The following is a 27,289-nucleotide window of genomic DNA, read 5'->3' on the forward strand; positions in this document are numbered from 1 at the left end:
TTACTCTCCCTTTGTTCAAATATGAGATCAACAGCCGTTCAAAAGTAGCATACCCAGCTGCTAAACTGGCAGCCCCCTCCTTTCAGCATGCTCATGAAGTGGCAAGTAAGATAAATAAGCAAGCTAACCCCAAATCAGCGGGAACAGATTAAGTCTCAAAAGCAGGACATTGAAGGGTACAGCTAAATGACTGTGTGGATGTTATCAAAATCAGCTTGCACACCATCTCTGGTACATGTGAACAGTTTCTAATTCCCATTTTACTTTCTCAACTTACAACATGGTTATGTCCTGATAAACCCATTTTAAGTTGAAAATATCATAAGCTGAAAATGCATGTAATACACCTGATGCATCGCTTATGTTAGACTATCCTAAATGTGCTCAGAACACTTAATGTTAGTCTGTAGTTGAGCAAAATCATTAAACACAATGCTGATTTTATAATAAAATGTTGGATATCTCATGTAATCCATTGAATACTGAACTAAAAATGAATAACATAATCGCTGTAAGAGTCCAGAATAGCTGTAAGTGTATCAGTTGTTGACCCTTGTGATCACATGGCTGACTGGGAGCTGTGGCTCACTGCTGCTGCCCAACATCATGTATCATACCACATATCTCTAGCCCAGGGAAAGATCAACACTCAAAGTACAATTTCTACTGAATATATATAGCTTTCATTTTATTATAAAGTCAAAAAAGATAAGCCAAACTATCCAAGTTGGGGACTGTCTGTACTGAAAAGTGTTCAGTCACCAACAGAATGCTCTAAGGACAAAAGGAACTACAAAATTTCTTCTTTAAAGTATTTTTCAGTAATCATGTTATTGGTGTTATATTGCTGGTACTGCTATTCTAAAAACACTATGTGGTCGAGTAGAACAAAGCAAATGAATAATTATATGGATGTACTATTCTCAAACTATCTCCCCTGGTAGCCCAGAGAACCAGATTCTCAGTGTTAGCAAAAAAACAATACAGATGAAAGCTAAGAAAGAAGAAAAAAAAGAGTAGAAACAATGATCAATCAACACAGTAGCAAAGAGAATCCTCTACACCCAGACTGTAGTCTCTAAATACCATTTTCCACCAAAAGAGAGCAGAGTGTACTAGAGAATTGGCTGATTATACGTATATAGCAAGAAATAAATAAGATAACCCTAGAATGACTTGTCCCACCATACAGCAAAGAAGTCATTAAAGACCAATGACAGGACAATTTAAGCATTAATAAAAATAATTTTTAAATGGATTAATAAAATAATAAAATTTTAATAAAATTAAAAATAATTTTTAAATGGATTAATCATATATGTTTATTAGGTTGGGGGGAGGCTAACTTGTCTAAGGGATCTAGTTGCTAGTGAAAGAATTCATTTCGTTAAAAGTGATAAACGAAAAGAATATTTATCTTGCCTTTCCGATATAAAAAGTAACACTAGGTAACCAAATAGTAGAAAGGGGAATTCTCTTTATAGTGGTAGTATAAACTAACAAATGAGATGAGAAGGAGGGAAACTTTAATATCAGCAATTTCTAACCACTCATAAAATAATGGATCAAGGCACTGAATATTAATGCCAATTAACTATACAAAATTAAGGACAATGAGACATTAGGTGCTTCTTGATAAAAAAAAAATACTGCCTTATGATGATGTAGTCTTGCCCTCATATCTCCCAAAAAGAACTTAAAACTGACCAACTCTAGATTCAAATAGTTATTTACTATTTGAATAGATGAATATGGTAAATTACAGAATAGGATACAAGAGCAAAACTTAAATTATGGGAAGATATATAATACAAGTAACCTTGTTCCTAAAATAATAAACTGCAAGGGGAAAGAAAGAATAGAGAGGAAATCTATATTTAAAGAAACTTATATATATATATCAACTGTAATATGAAAGACATTATCTGGATCTTAAGTTTTAAAAAACTTACATTTGCAATTATTAGAAATTTGAAACTGACCAGATATTTTATAATCTGTGATAACAGTATTATGACTACCTTACTGAAATATTTACAAGTAAAATTATATGATGTTTACGATTTGCTTAAGCAGAGTAAGAGAGATGGTAGGTGAATAGATGCCTGGATGAAGAAGGACTGGCAACAGGCTGATGATTACTGGGACTAGGTGTCTACTTTTGTGTTTGAAATTCTACACAATATTTTAAAAATTCATATCACAGAATTTCAATAGCAACTAAACTCAGTAAGAGCTATTCAAATATATTAATTTAGTAGTAATTAGATGGTAAAAACTTATTATAAAATAGTATATTTGTGTTATAACATTTTACTAGCATTTAGACTTCAGTTACTCAAATGAATTCCTATAACAGCAACTGTTGTTAACATAAAAACAGGATTTAGGAGAACCATATGATGCCATATAAGGCAATAAAAACTGTACACATTTATAGTAAATAATAAAATTATTTCGTAAATCTTTCCATACTAAAGTTGTTGTTTTCAAAAAAGTGAACTTCATTGTTCACATTTCGGGCACAAAGCGTTTCATCTTCTGACCAGGAAGGACACCTACAATGAAGAGCAAGAATATAACTATAGCATGTTAAAGTTTATTATATTGTTTACCATTTAAGGAAGAATACTTATAAACAAAGATCAAGATCTTACTCTACTGTATTTCCACATACAAAATCCTTAAAGATCTGGATTTTGATCTGACAAGTTATATTCTAAATTATACCAGAAAAACAAACAATATACAAAAAATATATTTAAAATATTTAAAAATAACTAATATTTTAAAGCACTTATTTACCAATTTTGCATTTTTTTCTGAATGAAGGACTTCAAACATGTTCCAGTTTTCACATCATAAAGTTGCAGATTGGGTAGCCCAGCTGTATCATCTTTAGAAGCTGCCATAAAAATAAATTTTTTTTTTGCAGTAACTGTCTCCTAACACCAGTAAAAAGATTTCATTCTTAGAAAAAATTTCAACAAGATTATAAAGATCAGGTAAGAGATGCTTTAAATCAATTTTCCCCCTCTAACGTAAGTTATAGATTTAATCGCCCATTCCTAAAGCCATGACGATATGACAGCTGTTTGAGAAGTTCAGTATTTCTGAAATGAGTCAATTACTACAGTTTTTAAAAATACTTAGGAGATTTCTTGTTTGTTAAGTCTGATGTGGTTTGCTGTTAAACAGATTAAACTGTCTTATTATGAAAGCTGTGTCTATAAGTCACACGCATGAAAAAAAGTTACATAAAACCACTCATAGTTCTCAACTGATTCTCCAATTCTTGTTTACTTACCTGGAAAACTAAGATTCATTACAGTCCATGCCTCTTAGAAGAACAAACTCAGAAGGTTTATAACCCTATAATGAACTACTAACTGATGCTGGGAGGGATTGGGGGCAGGAGGAGAAGGGGACAACAGAGGATGAGATGGCTGGATGGCATTGAGATGGCTGGATGGCATCACCGACTCGATGGACGTGAGTTTGAGTGAACTCCGGGAGTTGGTGATGGACAGGGAGGCCTGGCGTGCTGCGGTTCACGGGGTCGCAAAGAGTCGGACACGACTGAGCGACTGAATTGAACTGAACTGAACTGAACATATATTTATTCAACAATATTCATATTATTACATAATGCTTTTAAAAATAAGCTCTATACAAGTGCCCAATATTTTATCACTCATCTACAAAGCAGTTACATAAAATGCTCATATAAAGTATATTAGATCTTTACTTGTTCCAGAAAATGGCACACCATTTCCTACTCTGTCATACCATCCACATTTCTTAGATGATGTGTCTACTGTACTTCCTCTTTATGCTTATATAAAACATTTTATCTTAAAGTTCATTATTATTCTTAATTTTGAGATCTTCTTTATCCAGTGATTATTTACTTTATAAATTTTCCCTTGAGCTTTTTCTTTTCCTCTATCTCATGACAAATCTTCTAACTTGAAATCATTTAAAGTACACTGTATTTGGGGAATGCAAGATTCATTGTTGATTAAAAACATTCTTAAACACTGCTTAGTATTATAAAGATTAATTACTTTCCTATAAGGCTATAACCTTCTCTTTTTTCCCCCACTGAATTGCATTAATCCTATCAGAATATTTTTACAATTGGAATATACTTACTAGTGTAAGGCTGCCATGTTGCCAGGACAGTGTTTTTTGGCGAGAACTCAAGGCAAACTGCCTTTGGAAGGTTGAAGGAGTGCAGCAGTCCCTTTTTAGTGACACTGATAACATTTATTCTGGTTTCAAAAGAAATTACTTCAGCAATGAAATACTGTTTCACAATAGTCAGCACTATCCAAAACATTCATACTTCTTTTTAAATACAGGTCACTCTGAAGTGTTCGTTTTTCATAAAGATCAATTTTCAGTTAGTTCTAGAAAATATCCAATAAATACTCTAACATAAAAAAGTATATGTTTTACCAAAAGGCCCCTATTTAAGGCTGGTGCTGGGAATTACTAAGAGTCAGACACGACTGAGCGACTTTACTTTCACTTTTCACTTTCATGCATTGGAGAAGGAAATGGCAACCCACTCCAGTGTTCTTGCCTGGAGAATCCCAGGGACGGGGGAGCCTGGTGGGCTGCCGTCTATGGGATCGCACAGAGTCAGACACAACTGAAGCGACTTAGTAGCAGCAGCAGCAGCTGGGAATTAAAATAGAATTTCCAGGGAGACACAATAGATGATACCACCTTTAGCCAAAAACAAATAACAGGCCTTTGAGTGAACACAGTGCAAACCCAGACAAGCAAAGGAATATCAAATTCAAGAGAAAACAAAAAGTGTATTTTTTAATTTGAGTAAATGGAAACTGCAGCAGCTGGGGAAATCATCAAGGAGAGTTTTGATGTCTATTAAAATCTCAGAAGCATTCTCCAAAAGACACTACTATAAGAATTGTCATGATACAATAAAGACAAAAATGACAATAACTGTATATTAAAAAAGCAGTTTCCTTTTTTTTGGAATATTTTCTACGTACTATGTTCTGTTTTAACCACTTTATGTACATTTTCTCATTTAATCCTCACAACAATCTCATAAAATAGATATTAACATCTCCATTTTACAAATGGTAAAACTGAAGGTTAGGAAAAAAAAAAAGTGATATGATTTGATGATTTGCCCAAGATCATACTACTAATAAATGCCAGAGCAAGGCTTTGAAACCTGTTTGGCCTGACTTGCTCTTGTGTAGGCCTTAGGATTTAAAAAAAAAAAAAAAAAAGATATTCCTTCTCACTGCAGAAATTCCTTAAGTTATTTTATTCAACTCAAGTTTAAGAACACTGGGTTATGATAAGCAAAAACTGCTTAAACACACAGATACACATGCTTACAACTGTAGATTCTTTACAATTTACTGTAAATTACATATTTTAGAATTACATGAAGTTTTCTGTTGTTGTTAATAAACTTTGAAGTTATTCTTAGTTTAATGAAGGGTATATATTTTATATGCATATATTTAAGGAAAAATCAGCTATAGCTTCTGACTTAATTAACCATGGACTCAGCAAAGACTACAATCAATACTCTACATCTGTTTCTCTCGCCCCAGGAACAATATGTATTGCTGTGGCTGTAGCACCTTAAGGAAATAAATACTAGAGCAAGGTATGAAAGAATATATTAAAAAGATGAATGGACACAACATGTGGGGACATAGTAAAAGGACTGAGTTGAATTCAACAGAAAGCAAAGTGGAGATATGACATGTAAAATAATTAATGATAATTGCCAAAGTGAAAATAAATTTACTTAATAAACTCTAAGTTATCAGAATAAAGGATATATCAAAAAGATAATAGGCAATGAAAAGATACATGGTATATCCTATCAGATAGTAAATTTCTATCAACTTATTACCCAAATAGTACAAACTAAAATATGGATTTAAAAATAATACAACCCAACAGGTTACACCTAAAGAAATAAGTTGAAAGTGCATCCTTTCTTTTGAGACTAAGACTGTTAACATTGTGAATAAGACCCAATATAATTACATTCTTAATAATTTGAGAGTAGTAGTTTGTTGATTGTATTTAGCAACTTACAAAAATATACTAATGAACATTTTTAATTATAAAAGTGAATCCTGCCAGCTACTTATAGTTGTAGAAGTGAATCAACTAACTCAACACAATCTTTCTAGCACTTTTAAAAATCATATGTTTAATCCAACTTGACCTGATAGTCGAAAGACCCGAGAATATATTACCATGGTGTAAGAAACATTTAAAATGCACTTTTCGAACTCATGTAATCGTTTTTCCCCCTTTAAAAATCTAAGCTATTGTATCTGGCTAAACACAACAACACTAAAATAACTTTAAATCAAGCAACAAATATTCGGGCATTTTTCCTGGTTCTGTTAATTAAAATATAGTGACTATGGAAAATGGAAAAGGATTAGTTTTCTGAGTGAAATTATGACACTGAAATCTAAATACTTATTTTTCTTAAAACCAATTTTATAATCTGATTATTTTATGTAATATAGACTATACCAAACATATTTCTGAATAACTTATACTTAATGACACGCTGTTATCTACAACAAAATAGCAATAAATACAGCTGTTAAGTAATTTAACAGCAAAAATATAAAGTATCTAAGATAAAGAAGCAAAGAGAACTACTCTCTAAGTATTAATGCAGAACTCAAGAAACCCTAACCAGTAACTTAGAGCACCACTTAAAACAAACTGCTGGCATTAAATTAATAGCCCGTTTTCATATGTTCCTTTTTAATTCTAAGAAACTAGAGAACTCAAACAAGTTTGACACACAAATAGAAACTAACAACTTTGGAGATGTTCTGTGAATGTTATACTGGAGATAATACCTAATTGTACCAAGACTATAAAGATGGAGTTTATAAATGACATCCAAATACATGTTATTCAAATAAAACAATTATGTTTTATATTCATGACATATACAAAAAAAGTTGTATAAATAAACACTAACTTTTCTCCATTGCCCCAGGCAAACAAGGTCCCATCTTTACTAAAGGTATAGGCTTTGCAATTTTTCCCAGATTCTCTGAAAAATGACAAGAAAAAAAAAAAAGCTTAATAAACATTATTACTTAAAAAAATCTAATCAAAAATCCACAATCTTACTAATTTAGTGACTAAGACCTTACATAGATTTTAGAAAATAATTCTAACATGCTTTCATTTGTCCAAAATACTTTCCCTCTTAAAATGTAGCATTGACCACCACTATAAAGTAAGCTGGAAATCAATTTTTATACCAACAGATCAATCTTAAGTAAGAAATAGAGCCCTTTGGGGTGAATAACTAGTTTGTCTGAAAACCCGAAAAAGTAAGTATATGTGGAAACTAGGAGTTCCCAGGTGGTTCAGTGGTAAAGAATCTGTCTGCAATGCAGGAGACCTGGGTCTGACCCCTGGGTCAGGAAGATCCCCTGGAGAAGGAAATGGCAACCCACTCCAGTATCCTTGCCTGGGAAATCCCATGGACAGAGGAGCCTGGTGGGGCTATTCCATGGAGTCACAAAGGAGTTGGACAGGATTTAGCAACTAAAAACAAACAACAATGTGGAAGTTACCAGCTGTCAATCCTTATCCTGAGACAGCTGAAGGATTTCAACACAGCTTTGTAAAGAATTTCCCAAACTACCAGCGAACAAAACAATGGTGGGTACAATATCCTCAAGTAGCCAACAAGTGCCCCTGGAAGACAAAGATCTTCCATCAATTTCTCCTGTGCAGAGAAAGTATTAACAACCAGAAGAGGATATGCACATTAAATAAATATGGATGCAGGATTCTGTACAAAAACTAACCTGTGGAACTTGGACTTCTTGGCAATCTTCTATCAAATGATGAAAACTTTAAGCACTGTATCTCTCAAAAGGAGATGGCCACTGTGAGCACATCTCCCAGAGATAATGAAGACCCATAAAGAAATATGTGTGTGTGTGTGTGTGTGTGTGTGTGTTCAGTAATGCCCATACATGTAGTCACAACATCAGATCAGAATTTTGTAGCTAATAAATATTTGACTTGTCAAATAACAACACACTGAGAACTCACCAGTACACCCCTTCTAAACAGGGCACTATCTTTGCATTAATTCATCTGATGATGACATTTGTGTTTCTGCAATCACACAATGCCCAGATCTAAAAGCCTGACTAGAAGCAGGTTTTTAAAAATCTTCATAGAAGGTAAATACTACACTGTTCCTATTGCAACTCACCAAGAGACACGCACTGGCTCCTTGTTCTACTCTTAGTGATGCTGAGATTGTACTGGACTCACTATGCGCCTCCTCAGATCCAGTGAATCCTTCCTGCTCCCAGGCGCCAGCCATTCAAGGAAGACGTGGCCACCTCATCTCCTTAACACCACTGGTTGTCTCAGACTCTTCAGGAATGAGGGCCACATTTCAGCATGGCTTCCATTACACCTACCGCAGTAGCAGGAAGAGGAGCACTAGCACTCAGATTCAGCCCAAACAGATCAAGAGAGACTCTGGCTGTAGTCAATTCTGTACCCATCCTCTTAACAATAGGTTGTTCGAAGGCACAGTGGTTTTATACAACCTCGCTGGAGAGATTTGCATGACCAAGCAACCCGGCTGGATTTTGTGAACTGGTGGTCAGCTCAGTGTATCCTATTCTGTGTTTCCTTTCACTTCCTTTTCTCATTTCCCTTTCTCCCTCAGTCCTGCTGCCTTGGGACTGCACATCCCAGTGAAGTGCAGCACAAAAGCTTTAATCCAGACTCATTTTCTAAAGTGGTACTTTTCAAATATTAATGTGCATACAAATCACTGCAGACCTGGTTAAACTACAGATTTTGATTCAGCAAACTGAGTAGGGCCTGAGATGTTATATTTCTGCACTGACTCGAGGTGTTGCTAATACAGTTGACCTTGGGCCCTTATTTTCTGTAACAAACTTCTAGAGAACTGGAGCTCATAAAAAAAATCATCAATAGAGTCAGACGATGACAGTCTGATTATAAAGTTCCCTATCAACAGTTCATCTAACAGTTTCAGCATCTTTTGATGATCATTTGCCTAGATCAGTTGTTCTCAAAGTGTTGTCTCTAGACTTGAAGCATCAGCATTAACTGGGAACTTAAAAATTCTTATTCTTGGGGTCCTGCCCCAGATTTACTGAATCAGAAAACCTAAAGAGGCAACAGTATCCTGTGTGTGTTTTTTTTTAACAAGCTCTTCAGATGATTCTGAGGCATGCAAAAGCTTGAGAACCACTGATACGTGACTTCTTTACGATAAAGAAATAGTGATTATCTAAGCCCAACCTTCCTTCTGGGTTTATTACTGCTCTATAGAGAAGTTTTCTTCATCAACAGTTTGGTTTCTCTGAAAAAGTTTGTACAGGAAAGGTAACATAAATGCTTGATTTTTTTTATCAGTTTTCAAAGTAATGAATAGGATCCCATCAATGTCTAACACTGACCAAAAATATTTGGAAGGAGAAAGATTTTGGAGGGAATGTTTATATACTTGACATGCCTTAATTTTTGGTCATTATTCTCCTTAATCCTCAAATTGTTTTCTCTAAGGTTGGCAGGAACTCTTTCAGGTTGACTCCTATCACAGTTTAGCAAAACCCCCTCAGGCTGTAATTTAATGGAGATGATAGGCAGTGGTCTGGCTATCACATTCACAAGTTTCTCCTCATTCCTCTAAGCCTCAGGCATGAACTAAATTACACTGTTGTCTAGACCTTTTAAATGTACTCAAGCTATTGTTTTCAAATCTAAAGGTCATTTTTTTTGATAGAGAATATGCATTCTTCCCATCTTCTGTTAACATTATGTGATATGTCCCAAGAAACTAGCTTATCTGTTCTTTCTTTCTTTTTGTTCTCTATAACATTACTCAACAAAATAAAACCGTACCTTGGGAACACTGTGCTTTCTGTAAAATGTGGTGGTCCATTTACCATGTACAGCCCTTCTGATCCTCGGACTAGAGGAAAAAAAGGGAAAGAATCACCATTACTTTGTTAATAAATACTCAGTCATCACAAATGTTTAAAAAAGCAAAAAGTTTCCAATCAAAATACTAATAAAATCACTAAATATTTCATAGAACTATTAACATCAGCATTAAATGGGTACATTTTTCTTGCTCTTCTGCATAAGATCATTTAACTGCTGGGAAATAAATAAGTAATGCAATGAGTTGAATGTTTGTGTCTCCACAAAAGGCTCATGTTGAAACCCTAACTCCAATGTGATGATACTTGATGGTGGAGCCTTTCAGAGGGTTATTAGATCACAAAAGTGGATTCCTCATAAATAGGATTAGTACCCTTTTAAGAAAAACACAGAGGATATGTGAGGCTACAATACACTGGCAGACAACAAACAAGAAGAGGGTTCTTACCAGCACCTGACCATGCTGGCACCCTGGGCCAGACTTCCAGCCTCTAGAATTCTATCTTCTGTGGTTTACAAGTTACCTAGTATGCGGCACTGTTATAACAGCCTAAACTGACTAAGGGGCTTCCCAGTTGGCGCTAGTGGTAAAGAACCTGCCTGACAATGCAGGAGACATAAGACATGCAGGTTTGATCCCTGGATCAGAAAGATCCCCTGGAGGAGGGCATGGCAACCCATTCTAGTATTCCTGCCTGAGAATCCCATGGACAGAGGAGTCTGGCAGGCTGCAGTCCATAGCGTTGCACAGAACCGGACACGAATGAATCAATTTAGTGGGCACACATGCAAACTGACTAAGACAGTCAATATTATTCTTATTTTTTTTTTCTGCAGAGCATACTCATTTAGTCTCTGAGGAGATTACTTCAATAAACCCACTTTTATCTATTTTACAAGAAATCTATGAATGCACGTTGAAATATAACATTCATACTTATATCCTTTCATTCAAATGGGAAAAAAGTGATCTTAGTATTATGTTTTCACATTATTTTGTAATCTTATTTCAAAATGTATGGCTGTTGGAAACAGAACTAGAAGCTGAGTCTAAGTTAAATCTTTGTATCAGCTTACTGTTTCAATTAAGTTTTATAAATAAAAGCTCAAAATTGTAACTGTAACCAGTGAAAAGTAGTTGTACTGTAACAGAGAGGACATGAACTCAAAGGCAGATCTCAGTTCCTACTTGTCTGTGGAACCTTAGATACATTACTACCTCAAAGTCTGTGCCCTAATCAACAAAATGAAAACTTTAGAACACTGTGTACTTTATGTAAAATAATAACATGAAAATACAGTATAAATTCATGCAAAGTTATTAAAAAAAAAAATAACAAAACACTATTAATATAGTCACAATTTCTTAAACTAAGAGAATAAGTAGGACGAGACACTGACACCCTCAACGATACTACTGTCCTAAAAAATTAGGTGGGAACAAAGTTCAAGATTAAATAAGCAAAACCATCTACAGGACTAGATTCTACTTTGTTTTAAATGGCTGAATTAGAAGCTTATAAAGCTGAACCAAACAAAATGATCCATTCATTCAACAAATGTTTACAGGGGAAAAAAAAAAACTACCTCTCATGTTGAGTACTACAGATACAATAGGGAGGAAAATCACTCTTGTCCCTGACCTCACTGATCAAATCATTAGTCAAATAGATGGAAATCTATAACTGCATTTGGTGCTACAAAGGAAAGACAGAAGAGGCTACTCGAGTGAATAATTCGGAGTTTTAATCTAAAAATTGAAGGATAGGAAAAGCATCCTTGACTAGTGATTTGTGTGCTGATATGAAAGATAAAATAGCAGTTAACAAGCAAGGAGTAACAGTAACAGATACAGATGCTCCATGGCAGGAGAGATGACAGCATCGCAGGAACGGAAAGAAAGCCTGTGTGGCTGGAAGGAGATGGATCTACAGAAGAAAACAGGGCTCGGACCAAACAGGATCCCGGGGCCTGAGTTAGGCAACACTGGACTGGAGCGGAAGAACCACGGGAAAATTCAAAGAAGTTTTGTGCAGATTTTTAAAACCAGATTTGAAAAGGTCAACCTGACACAGTGTCGACAGAGACCCAGAAGGCAGTGAGAGGGCGTGAAGAGACTGAGAGGCCGTGAAGAGACTGCTCAAGATGGTCTGCAGGAGCCCCGCAGGAGAGATACACAAACTGGGTGATTCTCTGGTGGTCCAGTGGTTACGGACTCTCGTGTTTCTACTGCTATGGGCCCGGGTTTGATCCTTGGTCAGGGAACTATGATCCTGCAAGCTGTGCAGCATGGCAAAAACAAGACAAAAACCTTGGACTAGGGCCAGGCAGTGGAAATGCAAAGTGGAGAATCAGCATGCAATATTCAAGAGAGAAAACTGACAGAACTTGGTGATGAGTTACTATTTTATCAGCTAGAATTCTTGCTAGCAGCTTCAGTACACACCTGAAGAAAAGGTTTTACTGAAGTGCACCCGCTTCCTTTTCTACCAGCTATTTCCAAATCTCCCACTCTTCAGCAGCAAAGCTGGTACCCAAGGGCCACTCGGGCTCCAACTCTGATCCCATTTCCTCTCCCTTCCCAAGGGACAGTTATCATAACACTGATTTTCTGCCTATAGATTAACTAGCTCAATTTTCAGACATTGAGAATTGCTATTTACTTTTCAAAGTAAATGCTTTGAAGTTAGAATGAAAGTAAAAGAACCAGTGACAAACAATCCATGTACTCAACGGAGCTTTCATTGTAGTGGAAAAATGAGAAAAAAGTTGAGTAAACACATAACTGAATGATAAGTTTCTTGTCTACATTCACATGTATACAAGTGGATACCATGTTTCCTCATATACTAAACTGAATTGCCAAACTGTTGTGGCTAATTTGCCCTTGAACAGAATGGAGTCTAGCAAAGTGTTCTACATACCAGTTCAGTTCAGTTCAGTCGCTCAGTCGTGTTCGACTCTTTGTGACCCCATGAACTGCAGCACACCAGGCCTCCCTGTCCATCACCAACTCCCGGAGTTCACTCAAACCCATATCCATTGAGTCCGTGATGCCATCCAACCATCTCATCATCTGTCGTCCCCTTCTTCTCCTGCCCTCAATCTTTCCCAACATCAGGGTCTTTTCCAATGAGTCAGCTCTTTAAAACGGGTGGCCAAAACATTGGAGTTTCAGCTTCAACATCAGTCCTTCCAATGAACACACAGGACTGACCTCCTTTAGGATGGACTGGTTGGATCTCCTTGCAGTCCAAGGGACTCTCAAGAGTCTTCTCCAACACCACAGTTCAAAAGCATCCATTCTTCTGTGCTCAGCTCTCTTTATAGTCCAACTCTCACATCCATACATGACCACAGGAAAAACCACAGCCTTGACTAAGCGGACCTTTGTTGGCAAAGTAATGTCTCTGCTTTTTAATATGCTGTCTAGGTTGGTCATAACTTTCCTCCCAAGGAGTAAGCGTCTTTTAATTTCATGGCTGCAATCACCATCTGCAGTTCTACATATATCAAAACCTAAACTCCTCATAGGACTGCCCACAAGGCTCTCTATCTGGCCCCTGCACAGCTTCATGTGCTACGCATAAGGGTTTTTGTTTTTTTTTTTCACTGTGCAACCCACTTCAGTGCCTGCAGCCTACAGGCAGAGGCTGGGCAATGGTTCGGGGCCAGTTTTTTCTGGCATGGGACACTATGAGAGGCCCAGGGGGACGGGCCTGCCATAAATCCAAACCCATGCATTGTACTAGGGATCTTAAAAAATGAGTCCATCACCGCACTCAAGATAACGGTTTCAAATGAGCTCAGTCCATTGCTACACCTTGAATGAAACATTGATGAATACCTATTCTAAAAATCTCTAATATTTGGTAAACATTTTCTGCCAAAAAATGTTATCTTAGATGACTTGAAAACTATGAAGTTTAATTCTTAACATCAGAAATTCTCAACTGTTTCTTGGTTTTTTTCCTATAGTTTTTGGATGTGGACCATTTTTAAAATCTTTATTGAACTTATTATAATACTGCTTCTGTTTTATGTCTTGGTTTTTGGGCCATAAGGCATGTGGGATCTTAGCTCCCCGACAAAGGATGGATAAAATCTGCACCCTGTTGCACTGGAAGGCAAAGTCTTAACCACTGGATAGCCAGAGAAGTCCCATTCTTGGCCTTTGACTAAAATCAAGTATTCCGTCAAAATTCTCTTACTACACAGGCAAAGCTGTGCTCTTTCCTGTCACCAAGTCAATCACCTGCTGCAATACAATGTATGATACACTGATTTAGAAGAAAAGACACCATTCTTAATACTACAATTACGGTTTTAATAAATATTTGAAGGATTAATAAAAAATGAATTTCCCAAACTAGGGCATATACAGTTATCAGATTCCATGTTATAGCTAGGTTACATAATACTCCATCAGCCTAACAAGTCCCTCTCACAAACTGCAGTGACAGTTTAACTCACTAAGCACTCTCTCAGAATTCTCACACTCATCTAGGAAAACAAAATGGTACATTGTCAGCACAGACCCAATGAATTCACAAATACTTTTTAAAATGTGCCATATGCTGAATGCAATCAAACCATGTTCTACCCAAAATGACTGGCAAAAAAGAAAAAAGCCATCCCCGGCTCGTCTCAACTTCTTATGCTCTCATGGAATTTGTACCTAGTGACCTCGGTCCTCTGTATCTGTTGATTCTGCTGTTATTACCAACCCAATGTTGACTTGATGAAAATTCAAAGGTTTTGTATATTATACTAAACTGGCAGCTGTATCTCAGAACCCAAGAAGGTAGCCTTCTGCCACAGCAGTGGGAACTTTCAGGGTATTCAGGGCAATCAGTACAAGTATAAGATTTTCCTCTTACAAAATTCCTGTCATACTTATATTCCAAACTAAGATAAGTAGAAGATCCCAAAAGAGTTGCTATAGACTGAATGTCTGTGTACTCCGACCCCAAATTCATACACTGAAACTTAATTCTTAATGGTATTTGGAGTGGCTTTGGGGAGGTCATTAGGTCAAGAAGGCAGAGCCTTTATGAATGGGACTAGTGCCCTCATGAAAGAAGCCACCCAGAGCTCCCCTGTCTCTTTTGCCATGTGAGGACATGGTGTAGAATGACTGTCTATAAACCAGGAAGCTGGTGCTCACCAGACACCGAATCTGCTGGTGCCTTGATCTTGGAATTGCCAGCCTCCAGAACTGTAATAAATAAATTTCCGTTGGCTACCACCCAGTCTTGGAGTAGGAAATGGCAACCACTCCAGTATTCCTGCCTGGATGATTCCATGGACAGAAGAGCCTCGCGGCTGCAGTCCATGGGATCACAAGGAGCTGAACACCACTGAGAACTGAGCGTGCATGTACCACCCAATCTATGCTATTTGTGTTACAGGAGCCAGAATGGACTAAGACAGGGAGCAAAACTCCCACTTAACCCTCACTCTTTCATGCAGATTAACCCAAAATCTCAGGAAGCAACACTGACAGAAAAGTCACTGTGAAAACTGCCATGTCCTTCTTGCTCAAGTAGCATTCACTTTTGTGGTTTTCAGTTACTGGTTTTAATATGATTCTGGAGAAGCAAAATCTGAGTCAAATTAATCAACTCCTTTTCAACATGCATATGTTCTCATTCTAAATAAAGAACACTTTAAAAACAAAAATCCACAGTGGTCTATGATCCCGTTTATACAACACTCTTGAAATGACAAAGTATCATGATAGAGGACAGATCAGTGGATGCCAAGGGTTACAGGTGGATGGAGGCTCCAACTAGAAAAGGGTGACAGAGTAGTCCTTTGTGCTGATGGAGCAGTTCTATATTCTGATAGTGGTGGTAACATGAATCTGCACATGTGGTAAAATACATGCACGCACAAACGAGTAAAATCCAAACAGGACAGCAGTTTAGTGAATACTACCATACCAGTATCAATTTCCTGGTTCTGACAATACACTATAGTTATATAAGATATTATCATTGAGGAAAGTTAGGTGAGGGATACACGGGAACTCTCTTGACTCTTTTTGCAACTTCCTGTCTTAATTTACTTCAAAATAAAAAGGCTTTTTAAAAGCCCATCATTTTTCAGTAATATTTTGTTTACAATATTTCAAGAAATGAAACCAATCAAAAGTCTGCCAACATTGTGCAAGAATGGATTTGCTTGGGAATACTGAACAAAAGTGTTAAATTAAAAATCGCATTGACCAAGAATTTCTGTACTAAGATAAAAACATATTCTGCAAGATAAAAGTACATATTAAAATTATTGTAGATGGTGATTGCAGGCATGAAATTAAAAGACGCTTACTCCTTGGAAGAAAAGTTATGTCCAACCTAGATAGCATATTCAAAAGCAGAGATATTACTTTGCCAACAAAGGTCCGTCTAGTCAAGGCTATGTTTTTTCCTGTGGTCATGTATGGATGTGAGAGTTGGACTGTGAAGAAAGCTGAGTGCCGAAGAATTGATGCTTTTGAACTGTGGTGTTGGAGAAGACTCTTGAGAGTCCCTTGGACTGCAAGGAGATCCAACCCGTCCATCCTAAAGGAGACCAGTCCTGGGTGTTCATTGGAAGGACTGATGCTGAAGCTGAAACTCCAGTTAATTTGGCCACCTCGTGTGAGGAGTGACTCATTGGAAAAGACCCTGATGGTGGGAGGGATTGGGGGCAGGAGGAGAAGGGGACGACAGAGGATGAGATGTCTGAATGGCATCATCGACTCGATGCACATGAGTTTGGGTGAACTCCGGGAGTTGGTGATGGACAGGTAGGCCTGGCGTGTTGCGATTTATGGGGTCGCAAAGAGTCGGACAGGACTGAGCCACTGAACTGAACTGAAAGCTACTTTATGCACTAATGATACAGTTGGTTCCCATTAAATTAGACAACTTCTTTATACATGATGCTTTACAGTAGATATGTCTATTATAGGGGAACTAAATATCAATTATATTCATCATAAAAATCATAATGAGTCATTATAGCTTTGTTCATACATGTAAATCACTATTTAAAACAAATATTTTATTATATATTTCCCTACACAGAAATACAACTATAAGAAAGTGCTGTAAAAAATTTTGGAACCACTAAGATATACTACTGATAGTATACTGTATTATAAGTTTGAACAACTTCCACAAATTTGAATACACAGATATACAAAGTTTATCAGATGAAATGCAAAATCAGGTTCATAACAGAACATAAACTGCATTATAAATTAATAAAAGCAAAAATATGGACTCAAAACAAACTCTTTTCAATAACTGAAACAATCTTTTTCTACATGCCTTTCTAATGAATTCATTTTAATTGGAAGTGACTAAATGTAAAACAATGAGTAAAGTGTGGGGATAGCTTAATATAGTGTATTGACATGACATGATTCCTTATTTTTAATGATTTTCCCCTTTAATCAAAAAAGGATCAACATGTTCTATAAAAAAAGAAAAATCAAGTTACAAATGGTTTTCATTAAAGCAACAAATAAACAACAAAGTTCCACAAAAAATTACTGTTTAAAAACAATAATTACGTTAAATACTGTGCCTATATAGTATATTTTAAGCCTTTCTAGATACGTACCATTCATTGCTCTAGGCCTGAGTTAATACGCGAAGACTATGAGGCTCAACAAAAATTGGCCCTAGGTCTGGGATATAGTGATTATATCATACTATTTCCAATCCTTCTACCCACTGAAGTATATATCAATTTAGGAAAATGACTCAATCTTGATTATCTCAATGGCCTCAAGTAGGCAAGCTGACTGAACAACATGAGCTTCATGTAAAGGTTATTGTTCTTTTATGGCCAAACATCCTGGACCCCCTTTACAGGAGACCTTTGTTTTCCTTTGAGAAATATCCAGGGGTGAGAATAATTTGGTTCTGGTGATCCGATTAAAAACTGACTAATTTAGGACTTCCCTGGTGGCACAGTGAATAAGAATCCACCTGCCAGCAGCAATGGAGACAGAGAAGAGATGTGTGGTCACGGGTGTGGGAGGGGTGGGACCAATGGCGAGAGTAGCATGGAAACATATACATTACCATATGTAAAACAGACAGCCAGGGGGACTTTGCTGTATGACTCGGGGAACTCAAACCAGGGCTCTGTGACAAACTAGAGGGGTGGGATGGGGTGGGAGATGGGAGGGAGGTTCTGGAGGGAGGGGACATATGTATACCTATGGCTGATTCATGCTGATGTATGGCAGAAACCAACACAATATTATAAAGCAGTCATCCTTCAATTAAAAATTAATTAATTAAAAAACCAAACAGAAAAAAAAAGTAAATCCTGAGAGTTCTCATCACAAGAAAAAAAATTTTCATTTCCTTAAATTGTATATGAGAAACTTACTGTGATAATCGTTTATTGAAAGAAGTCAAATCATTATGCTATACACCTTAACCTTATATGTGCTGTCTGTAAATCATATCTCAATAAAACTGGGAGAACAACAAAAAGAATCCACCTACCAATACATGAACTTCCTGATGTTCAAGCTGGTTTTAGAAAAGGCAGAGGAACCAGAGATCAAATTGCCAACATCTGCTGGATCATGGAAAAAGCAAGAGAGTTCCAGAAAAGCATCTATTTCTGCTTTATTGACTATGCCAAAGCCTTTGACTGTGTGGATCACAAGAAACTGTGGAAAATTCTGAAAGAGATGGGAATACCAGACTACCTGATCTGCCTCTTGAGAAATCTGTATGCAGGTCAGGAAGCAACAGTTAGAAGTGGACATGGAACAATAGACTGGTTCCAAATAGGAAAAGGAGTACATCAAGGCTGTATATTGTCACCCTGCTTATTTAACTTATATGCAGAGTACATCATGAGAAACACTGGACTGGAAGAAACACAAGCTGGAATCAAGATTGCCGGGAGAAATACCAATAACCTCAGATATGCAGATGACACCACCCTTATGGCAGAAAGTGAAGAGGAACTCAAAAGCCTCTTGATGAAAGTGAAAGTGGAGAGTGAAAAAGTTGGCTTAAAGCTCAACATTCAGAAAACTAAGATCGTGGCATCCGGTCCTATCACTTCATGGGAAATAGATGGGGAAACAGTGGAAAATGTGTCAGACTTTATTTTTCTGGGCTCCAAAATCACTGCAGATGGTGACTGCAGCCATGAAATTAAAAGACGCTTACTCCTTGGAAGGAAAGTTATGACCAACCTAGATAGCATATTGAAAAGCAGAGACATTACTTTGCCAACAAAGGTTTGTCTAGTCAAGGCTATGGTTTTTCCAGTGGTCATGTATGGATGTGAGAGTTGGACTGTGAAGAAGGCTGAGCGCCGAAGAATTGATGCTTTTGAACTGTGGTGTTGGAGAAGACTCTTGAGAGTCCCTTGGACTGCAAGGAGATCCAACCAGTCCATTCTAAAGGTCAGCCCTGGGATTTCTTTGGGAGGAATGATGCTGAAGCTGAAACTCCAGTACTTTGGCCACCTCATGCGAAGAACTGACTCACTGGAAAAGACTCTGATGCTGGGAGGGATTGGGGGCAGGAGAAGGGGACGACAGAGGATGAGATGGCTGGATGGCATCACTGACTCGATGGACGTGAGTCTCAGTGAACTCCAGGAGTTGGTGATGGACAGGGAGGCCTGGCGTGCTGCGATTCATGGGGTCGCAAAGAGTCGGACACGACTGAGCGACTGATCTGATCTGATCTGACCAATACATGGGACATGGGTTCGATCCCTGGTTCAGGAAGATTCCACATGTCCTGCAGCAACTAAGCCTGTGTGCCACAACTACTGAAGCCCAGGCACCTAGAGCCTATGCTCTGCAATAAGAGAAGCCACCGCAACCAGAGAAAGCCTGTGAAAAGCCACGACCCAGAGCATCCAAAAATAAATAAATACATGGGGGAAAAAAAGACTCTTAAAAGATAAATAAATAAATCTGACTAATTAAATGGCGAACAAGAGCCAAGTCAACTCAAAGACAGCCAACCTTAACACAGGCACAGATGTGCACTTTCCTTAGGGGCTGCTGAGCTGGCTGAATGTAAACCTGGAGATCCCAGTTAAAACATTAGCCTGAGAAAAAATTTAACCTGAAAGAAAGCAAGAGCTTAGGGATGAAGAAAAACAGATTTCTGGAGTCATGAGAATACCCAAATGTAACAGTAAAAGCTTTCAGGTACATGAGATTTTTTTTTTTAATCCTTTCACTTGTTTTAGCTTTCTGTCATTTCCAGTGAAAAATAATAACTAATACAATTTATTAGGTAATCGTAAGTTAAAATCATTAACAACTCCAAAATCCCATAAATTTAAACAAGATTTTGGAAGTAAAAGGATCCATTGTTGACTGAAATACCTAAACTCAAAATGTTTAAAAGATTAATCAGTATGTTCCAATGAGAGAGTTCCAGTGAAAGAAAAATGAAACATGGGGTTGAATGATTGAATATAATTCTGACTTCGCCAATTTGTAATGTGAATCTCACCACTTAATTTCTCTGAGCTGCTATAAATGTGAGAATATAATGAGAAGACTGATAACTCTTAAGCTCTTGATTTTAACTTAAGTCCTTGATTTTAAGCATTGTAAGAAAACTGTCACTCTTGGTTAGTCTGACTACAAATAAAGGGGTTATCTTTCATTACTTTATTTTTCCATTAAATATTTAGTGTCTCTTGTATACCAGGATTGTATCTGGTATTGAGGAGACAGGGATGAATAAGACTCTGTCTCTGCCATTAAGGAGTTCACAGTCTACCAGGGGAGAAAAGCATCTGAACAAGTAGATTATCATCCTATGTGATGAATGAGAAGGAAAAAAAAAGTATATACGAGGTACAAAAACAGCCTGAGGAAAGATTGACTATCTGGGAAGATTAAGGAAAGCCTTCATAAAGTAATGACGTCTAAAATAAAATTAAAAAGATAAAAAGAAGTCAGCCAAATCAAGAGAAAGAGGATAGTGTTAGACTAAGGAAACACGTGGCTCAAGGGTTTTAAAGTTCAATATTGATGAAGAACAAAATAGGATGAGGTTGCAAGGAGTAAAATGAATGACAAGAGCTATTCAAAAGATTATAAAGGGTTCCACATGCTGTGCTAAACAGCAAAGAATTTACCCTGTAAGCAGTTACTATAAGGATTTTAAAAGGGAAAAGATAAAACGATTACATTCAAAAATGTATTAATTTTTAAAGTTCAAAAAAGCATTCAGGATTCCTAAATTGTAAGTAACATACAAGCTACCTTTGTGAAATTAGAGAAATAAATTCATTTAGTTAGGTAATTATGCTTTTAGGCAGTACCTGCCTGGCAAGGTATCGAACAAATCAGTCAGTATTTGACAAACGTTTGATGAAAGAACTGTGGTAGCCACACTGAATATGAGTGAGCCTGGTGCTTAACACTGACAACAAAGATCTCCAAATGCAGAATGGCAAAAGGTGCAAAAGTTTTTTAAGGTTCCTTTCAAGTCTCAGGGGGAAGTAACCCCTTTCTCAATGGCTTCTTTTCCTCTACATGTTATTAAGTTATTGGTAACTTAATTTAAGCCTTCTTTTCTCTCCCAACTCCCCTCTCCTTACTTGAAGCTCATATATGAGACTCCAGCCACTACTCTAATCCAGAGTCATCGCCAATATTATCTAAGAGTAAGTTTATTATCTTCTGTAACATTATAAACTGTGCCTCGGCTTCAAAACCTCAGGAATCACAATACTGTTCTAATGTTGCTACTTTGTAATGCTCATTGCTACTCCTCTAGACCACACTCTCATCTACTTAAAACTTACACTAGCACAGCTCCACTCGGTCCCACAAACTGCATTAAAGCAAAGAGAATAGGATTTGTCATTAGTTAAATTTCGGTGTATTTAACGTGCGCGGTTACTCTAGTATTAACAGACTTTCCTGTTACAGAGCTAAATGACTTCACACTGTCAACAGGGCCTGTGACCTGGTAAGCGTTCGAGTACCACCGGTATTGCAGACCCAGGTTAACAAATTCCACTGGCACTCTGTTCTTACGCCCCTTTCGCTATTCCCGTAGAACCTTTAGTGTTAGGAAAGAATGATGGATGGGCAAAAGCGGGGGGCGGGATGCTGGAGCCTCGATGCTAGGGCCTAACTTCCGATTGCCACGCTACATCAAGAAATCCAAAAGGCCCTCCGGCTCTACCGCAATCCACAAAAAAAGGCGGATCTGACGCCAAGGCTGCTCGCGTGGTGCCCAAGGTCAAAAAAAGAAAAAAACTCTGCTCTAAAGAAATAGTCCCTCGCTCGTTCAGAACTCACCTGTCAGGAGTGGCGTGGACGGCGCCATCTTGTCCCGGAAAGAGAAACTCAGATACTTGAGTCAGAGTTCACGAGGGCCGAACCCGGCCCCAACACGTCTCCTCCGGCGTGGAGACGGCGAACTTGTGTTTCCTAGGTCATGAGCCTCGGGGCCAATTCACTTCCGGTCGGAGCGAGACGCTAAAAAGACCTCGAACGCGCGCACGCGCAACTTTGGGGCCGCGCTTTACGGTGCGTGGAGGGGCGGGGCTAGGGTCGGTGCTCCGGACTTCACCTTCCCTCTCCGTCTTCCTCAGCAGGCGGAGCCTGCACTTCCGCGGGGCGGGGCCAGTCCAGTGCTGACGTTGGCAGCGGATCCCGAAGCAGTTTGAGGCGACGGGCTGCTGCACTGTCTCGTTGTTGCGTTGTGTTCGTTTCCTTCCTCTTACATTCCACGCTCCCGGCGGCGGCCAGAGCGGCAGCGCGAGACTATTCTGGCGGCCTGCTCTGCACCTCCCGCGCGCCCGCCTCGCTCGGCCGGACAGTCCAGCGTCGTCAGTCGGCCCGCGCCCCGCTAGGGTTCAGACCCGGAGCCCGCCTCGCCCAGGCCCAGTGGTCGGAGCTAGCGCCCCGCCTGAGAGCCCCCTCGCTCTGGCGGCGCGGCCACCGGGAGCGGAGCGTCGGTCGCAGCGGCCCGAGACGAAGCGAGCGAGCGAGACCGAGGGGTGGCCGGGGCAGGTGGTGGCGCCGCGAAGATGGTTGCCAAGCAGCGGATCCGTATGGCCAACGAGAAGCACAGCAAGAATATCACCCAGCGCGGCAACGTCGCCAAGACCTCGGTAAGGGAAGAGCGGGCGCCTCTCTCCGTTCCGCAGCCGGTTCTGAGGCCCGGGAGCCAGGGCCGCGTCGAGCTCTCTTCCCCAGGCTCCGGCCCGAGGCCGCGAGCTGGACCTAAGTTGGGAGCTTAAAAGATGGGTGCGGGATCTGGTCAACTCGGGAACGCGGGAGAGACCTGTGACGTGCGGGGACCCGGCCACCTGGCCCGGGGTGCGGGCGGTGAGAGCCCGGGCTCAGGCGGGTATTTTATATTGCAAACCGCGGATTTTCCATTTTGCAGAGAAATGCTCCTGAAGAGAAGGCGTCTGTAGGACCCTGGTTATTGGCTCTCTTCATTTTTGTTGTTTGTGGTTCTGGTAAGTGTTTTGGGGTCGACCGTCGGGTTGGGTGTTGGATGACGGGTTTGGGGATGACGTGGTGACCCGTGAGTGGTGAGTCCTACCCGCGTAGTTCTCAACCCACCTGCCGGGAGATCCATATAATTTTCTTTCGTCCGAACCAAATTACTTGCCCCACATATGTACGGAGGGTAGTGCTCTAGAAACTTCTACCCGTTTGATTTGCGCTCACAGGAGAACAGAAAAGGGGGTCAGGTTCTCAGTAATTATCGAGTTGAAAAACATTAGATCAAAACAAAAAAACACCTCCCAGAATGAGAATGTAGAATGTTTAGCAACTTTTGCGAAAGAGAAGCTTGTGAATTTCACGTTCATGGAATTATTCGAACTTAATCTAACGTGTTGCAAAATATAATGTCTTTAAGTCAAAATTGGTTATGTTTTATAAAGTAAAGCTAGTACAAGGAATTAATCCACTGTAGAGGAATTTGTACCTGATTGGCAATTTAATGTGTGAGACAAATGTTTTTAGTTTAATGAAAGAAATGTTTGGCATATGGTAGGAAGAATTAGTTGTCAGGGCAGACTGCTGTTCGAGTGGTAGACTCTTGTCTCTGCGAATGGATTACAGAATGTCTTTCCTCTCTTCATTTATTATCTTAATATGCAGGTTCTTAATATGGAAATAACATGTTTCTGCTTTCCTTGTCCTGACATTTTAAAGTCACTGGAGGTTTCTTTTAACCATTTCCCTTTGTCTGTCTCCTGAACGTTGGCGAAGCTTTCCTGATAAATGGCCAAGAGCCAAGCAGTTTATGTAACGTAAAGATAATTGAATTTCAGCTTCCTAAGAATGAGGAAATATGCATATATTACAGGTCAAGTACACCTGATATTTAGGGTTAAACCAAAATACTTGTATGCTAGAAAAACCTGTTCACTTTGGTACTTTAATTTCTTTCTTAAAAATCACTCCTTATGTGATAACTCTTAGACATTTAGACATAAAATTCAGGAAAGCTAAGGCATAGAAAAGTAATTGTATTATCACAGTAGGCTTGTCTTCATAATACTTGAAGTTACATAGTATTTGCAAGTAATTGTCAGGGTGTTCTTGGATTCTTGAACTACTTTAACACTTGTCAGTTGCCAGGCCTGTTTTATTCAAAGCATGTTTTAATTTTTGCTCTTTCTTTTTACAGCAATTTTCCAGATTATTCAAAGTATCAGGATGGGCATGTGAAGTGACTGACCTTAAGATGTTTCCATTCTCCTGTGAATTTTAACTTGAACTCATTCCTGATGTTTGGTATCCTGGTTAAAAACAATTCAGTAAAGCATCCTGCCTCAGAATGACTGTTCATATCATCCTTCATGTGTCATTCCAAGGTTTCTTCACAAGTCATTCCGAGTTTTCTAGTCCATACCACAGTGCCTTGCAAAAGCACCACATGAATAAAGCAATAAAATTTGATTGTTAAGCTACAGTAGTGGACCCTACTTATTCAGTCAGTAAAGAGTAAGTTTTTGGTTTTTTTAAAAGGTGGTTATTAGAACAAGATATAGAATAGAAAATTAGATTAAATCTGTGTAGACAGGGTCTAGATTTTGTTAGCCCAAATGTGTAAATGCAGTTAGCTTAATTTAAAATTGGGACTCCTACAGTTTTTATATAGCTAGGCACTTTATTACTATTTCTTGAATTGAAAGCACACTCCCACAGAGGGTCGTGTAACTGTCCTGTAATAAGGGACTTATAAATGGAACAACTACACGGCTAGCCTAGTTTTCCCACAATCTTTTAGCACCTAAAATTTTTTAAAAGCTTCTAAATGCCCGATACAAAGGGAGATGCTTACATCCACAATGTCTATTTTAACATTATTATTTCTATTACACTACCTTGGATTGCGCATGAGTGAATATACTAACCGAGGATGCCATAAGAAAACAACTTGGTTGAGCATTTTATAACTTAGTCACTTCAGTTTCACTAAAAGTAGCCATGGTGGAGTAAAGTCAGGGAAGGTTTTTTAATATCACCATTGATTGCACCAGAATTACTTTAATATATCAAAGGGGTCTATTATGGTGAACAACATTTTAGGGGAAAATACTACTAAAAATGGATGCCTCACCAGGACATACTATTGAGTCCAGTGCCATAAGACATCTTAGCATGTTGATAGCACTTTTAATACCAAAAAGGCACATCAACTGAAAAGTTACACTTAGTTTGGAAATACTTTTCTTGATTTATGGTTAAAATTCTGTTAGGATACTAGATATATCAGACTAAAGTGTCATTGGGAATTAAATGGATTTAACTGATAAGAATCAGTCCTTAGTCTTCCCTTTGTTATATGATTTTACAGGTTATGATTGATCAGACTTTGTTTTTACTAATGGTAAGGGTGAGAGATAAGGCAGGTTTGAGGTTTACTGGTACTGTTGAAAATTTCAAGTATTGGCTATTTAAATACTTAGCCCTAAGGTTGATGAAAAAAGCCTGAGAGGTGTCTGTGTGTTAATGAATTCGAGAGAAAGCTGCTTGTTTGCTTTGTTGATTGCCTCAGGATATCTCTTTAAAATAAGCTCTTTTAAGAGGAGCAGAAGGGAAATCTACTACCTAGTCTATACAGTATGAACCTCAAAGCTTCTGATAGCCCTAAGTATGGGGGAGAGTGAGCGAGAGGAGAGGTTAGGATGGTCCTTGACTACTCTGGAATAGGAAAGGAATCCGCTGACCTTGGACCAGCAGGTTTTTATCTGCATTGTTAACCTGCCTTTCTCACCCAGGAAATCAACCCCTGTGTTTGTTTCCCTCTTGGTTAACTAATTCTATTTTGTACCTTTAAAAATGAAATTTATTGTTCTAAATTCATAGCAGGTGCCTTAGTCTTTGCTTTTGAGTCAAACTATTCCATATCTCCATATCAGAATTTCCCTTTGGTTTACTATAGATAGTTGGCTTTAAAACATTTGATTTTTTTTTTTTTAACAATGTCTATTAATTTGATTGTTGAATTGCCATAGTGAGCAATCATTTTACATATGTAAAGTTGCATTCCCTTTGTATTTCATATGTAATTACCAATTGGGTGCATTTTATATTAAGGATGGATTATGCATGTTTGGGTCAATGAAAGCTATGTCTTATTTGATTTACCCTTTAAAAATAAAGATCGCTGAATAGTTGATGTTTTCTAAAAGGAAATGATTTTGTAGAGTTCTTAATCTGAGTATACTTTTTATAGTTAATAGAAGAAGATTTTAAGGAACGCCTGGGATGTTGTACTTGAGTTAGAAGAAATAGTACCCAGAGGCACAAATTTTAAGGTTTATAACTGGTAATAGGTACTAAGAAAAATATATAAAAGCACAATGAGTTAAATACTTTCCCACGTGGAATTTACCCTCATCTCATTATTTGAGTCTGGTACAAGGAAAAAGCACAGTTTTTTTGATCTCCCTTTCCCAGTTGAATTTTATATGTCACCTAATGTTGAGTACAATGTAGAGAATAAATACTTTATTGGGGTGGTCTGCATTATCCAATTACTCTTTTGTAATTTAGCTATAACATTTCAAGGAGTTGTCAATGACTTCATTTTATCTGTTGGGTTGTATATAATGTTGCTCAAAGTAATTAAGTGGGTTTCCAAAATAAGTGAAGATTTTCATTGTAACAGGATGCATTGTAATAGACTTTTATTTACATTAAAGAAGTGTATATATTCAACCGCAAGGCCATGGCTCTTCTCACTGAGGTTCCTGGAGTTTTGGCACATGGGAGATTCCACAACAAAATTATATTATGCTTTAACAT

The 27,289-nt window shown here is 38.2% G+C and overlaps 2 protein-coding genes and 1 non-coding gene across 9 annotated transcripts in view; 1 reads left to right on the forward strand and 2 right to left on the reverse strand.

The window, feature by feature from the left end:
- Nucleotides 1-22,507, reverse strand: part of EIF2A (eukaryotic translation initiation factor 2A) — a 42,831-nt gene extending 20,324 nt beyond the window's left edge. For 2 of the 7 annotated variants that reach the window (XR_008710709.1, XM_055569369.1), the window contains exons 1-6: nt 22,307-22,507; nt 9,952-10,021; nt 7,016-7,090; nt 4,156-4,274; nt 2,806-2,905; nt 2,476-2,558 (exon numbers count right to left, since the gene is read on the reverse strand). Coding sequence is in view for 6 of the 7 variants with exons in the window: in XM_055569369.1 (XP_055425344.1) it covers nt 2,476-2,558; nt 2,806-2,905; nt 4,156-4,274; nt 7,016-7,090; nt 9,952-10,021; nt 22,307-22,334 (475 nt within the window). In the remaining variant the exon portion in view is untranslated. Of the gene's footprint in view, nt 1-2,475; nt 2,559-2,805; nt 2,906-4,155; nt 4,275-7,015; nt 7,091-8,275; nt 8,533-9,951; nt 10,022-22,306 lie in introns of those variants that run through there. The other 5 variants (XM_055569370.1, XM_055569371.1, XM_055569372.1 and 2 more) reach the window with 5 other exon arrangements.
- On the reverse strand, nt 13,604-13,735 carry LOC129645158 (small nucleolar RNA SNORA42/SNORA80 family). Its single transcript, XR_008711246.1, has one exon. It is a non-coding gene; the product is annotated as a small nucleolar RNA SNORA42/SNORA80 family (small nucleolar RNA).
- Nucleotides 22,508-22,677: 170 nt separating the features above from the next.
- On the forward strand, nt 22,678-27,208 carry SERP1 (stress associated endoplasmic reticulum protein 1). The gene is made up of 3 exons (XM_055569377.1): nt 22,678-23,124; nt 23,403-23,478; nt 24,663-27,208. Exons 1-3 carry the CDS (start codon nt 23,041-23,043, stop codon nt 24,701-24,703), a joined length of 201 nt encoding a protein of 66 aa, XP_055425352.1. The 5' UTR covers nt 22,678-23,040; the 3' UTR covers nt 24,704-27,208.
- Nucleotides 27,209-27,289: the final 81 nt, after the last annotated feature.

Source organism: Bubalus kerabau, chromosome 2 (genome assembly GCF_029407905.1).
Source record: "Bubalus kerabau isolate K-KA32 ecotype Philippines breed swamp buffalo chromosome 2, PCC_UOA_SB_1v2, whole genome shotgun sequence".
Lineage (NCBI taxonomy): Eukaryota > Metazoa > Chordata > Mammalia > Artiodactyla > Bovidae > Bubalus > Bubalus kerabau.

Excerpts from the sequence above, each read along its gene's own strand:
- SERP1 (XM_055569377.1), top strand. The coding sequence starts at position 23,041 with ATGGTTGCCAAGCAGCGGATCCGTATGGCCAACGAGAAGCACAGCAAG. Across the intron at positions 23,125-23,402 it reads GCAACGTCGCCAAGACCTCG|AGAAATGCTCCTGAAGAGAA; the intron begins GTAAGGGAAGAG and ends TCCATTTTGCAG. Across the intron at positions 23,479-24,662 it reads TTTTGTTGTTTGTGGTTCTG|CAATTTTCCAGATTATTCAA; the intron begins GTAAGTGTTTTG and ends TTCTTTTTACAG.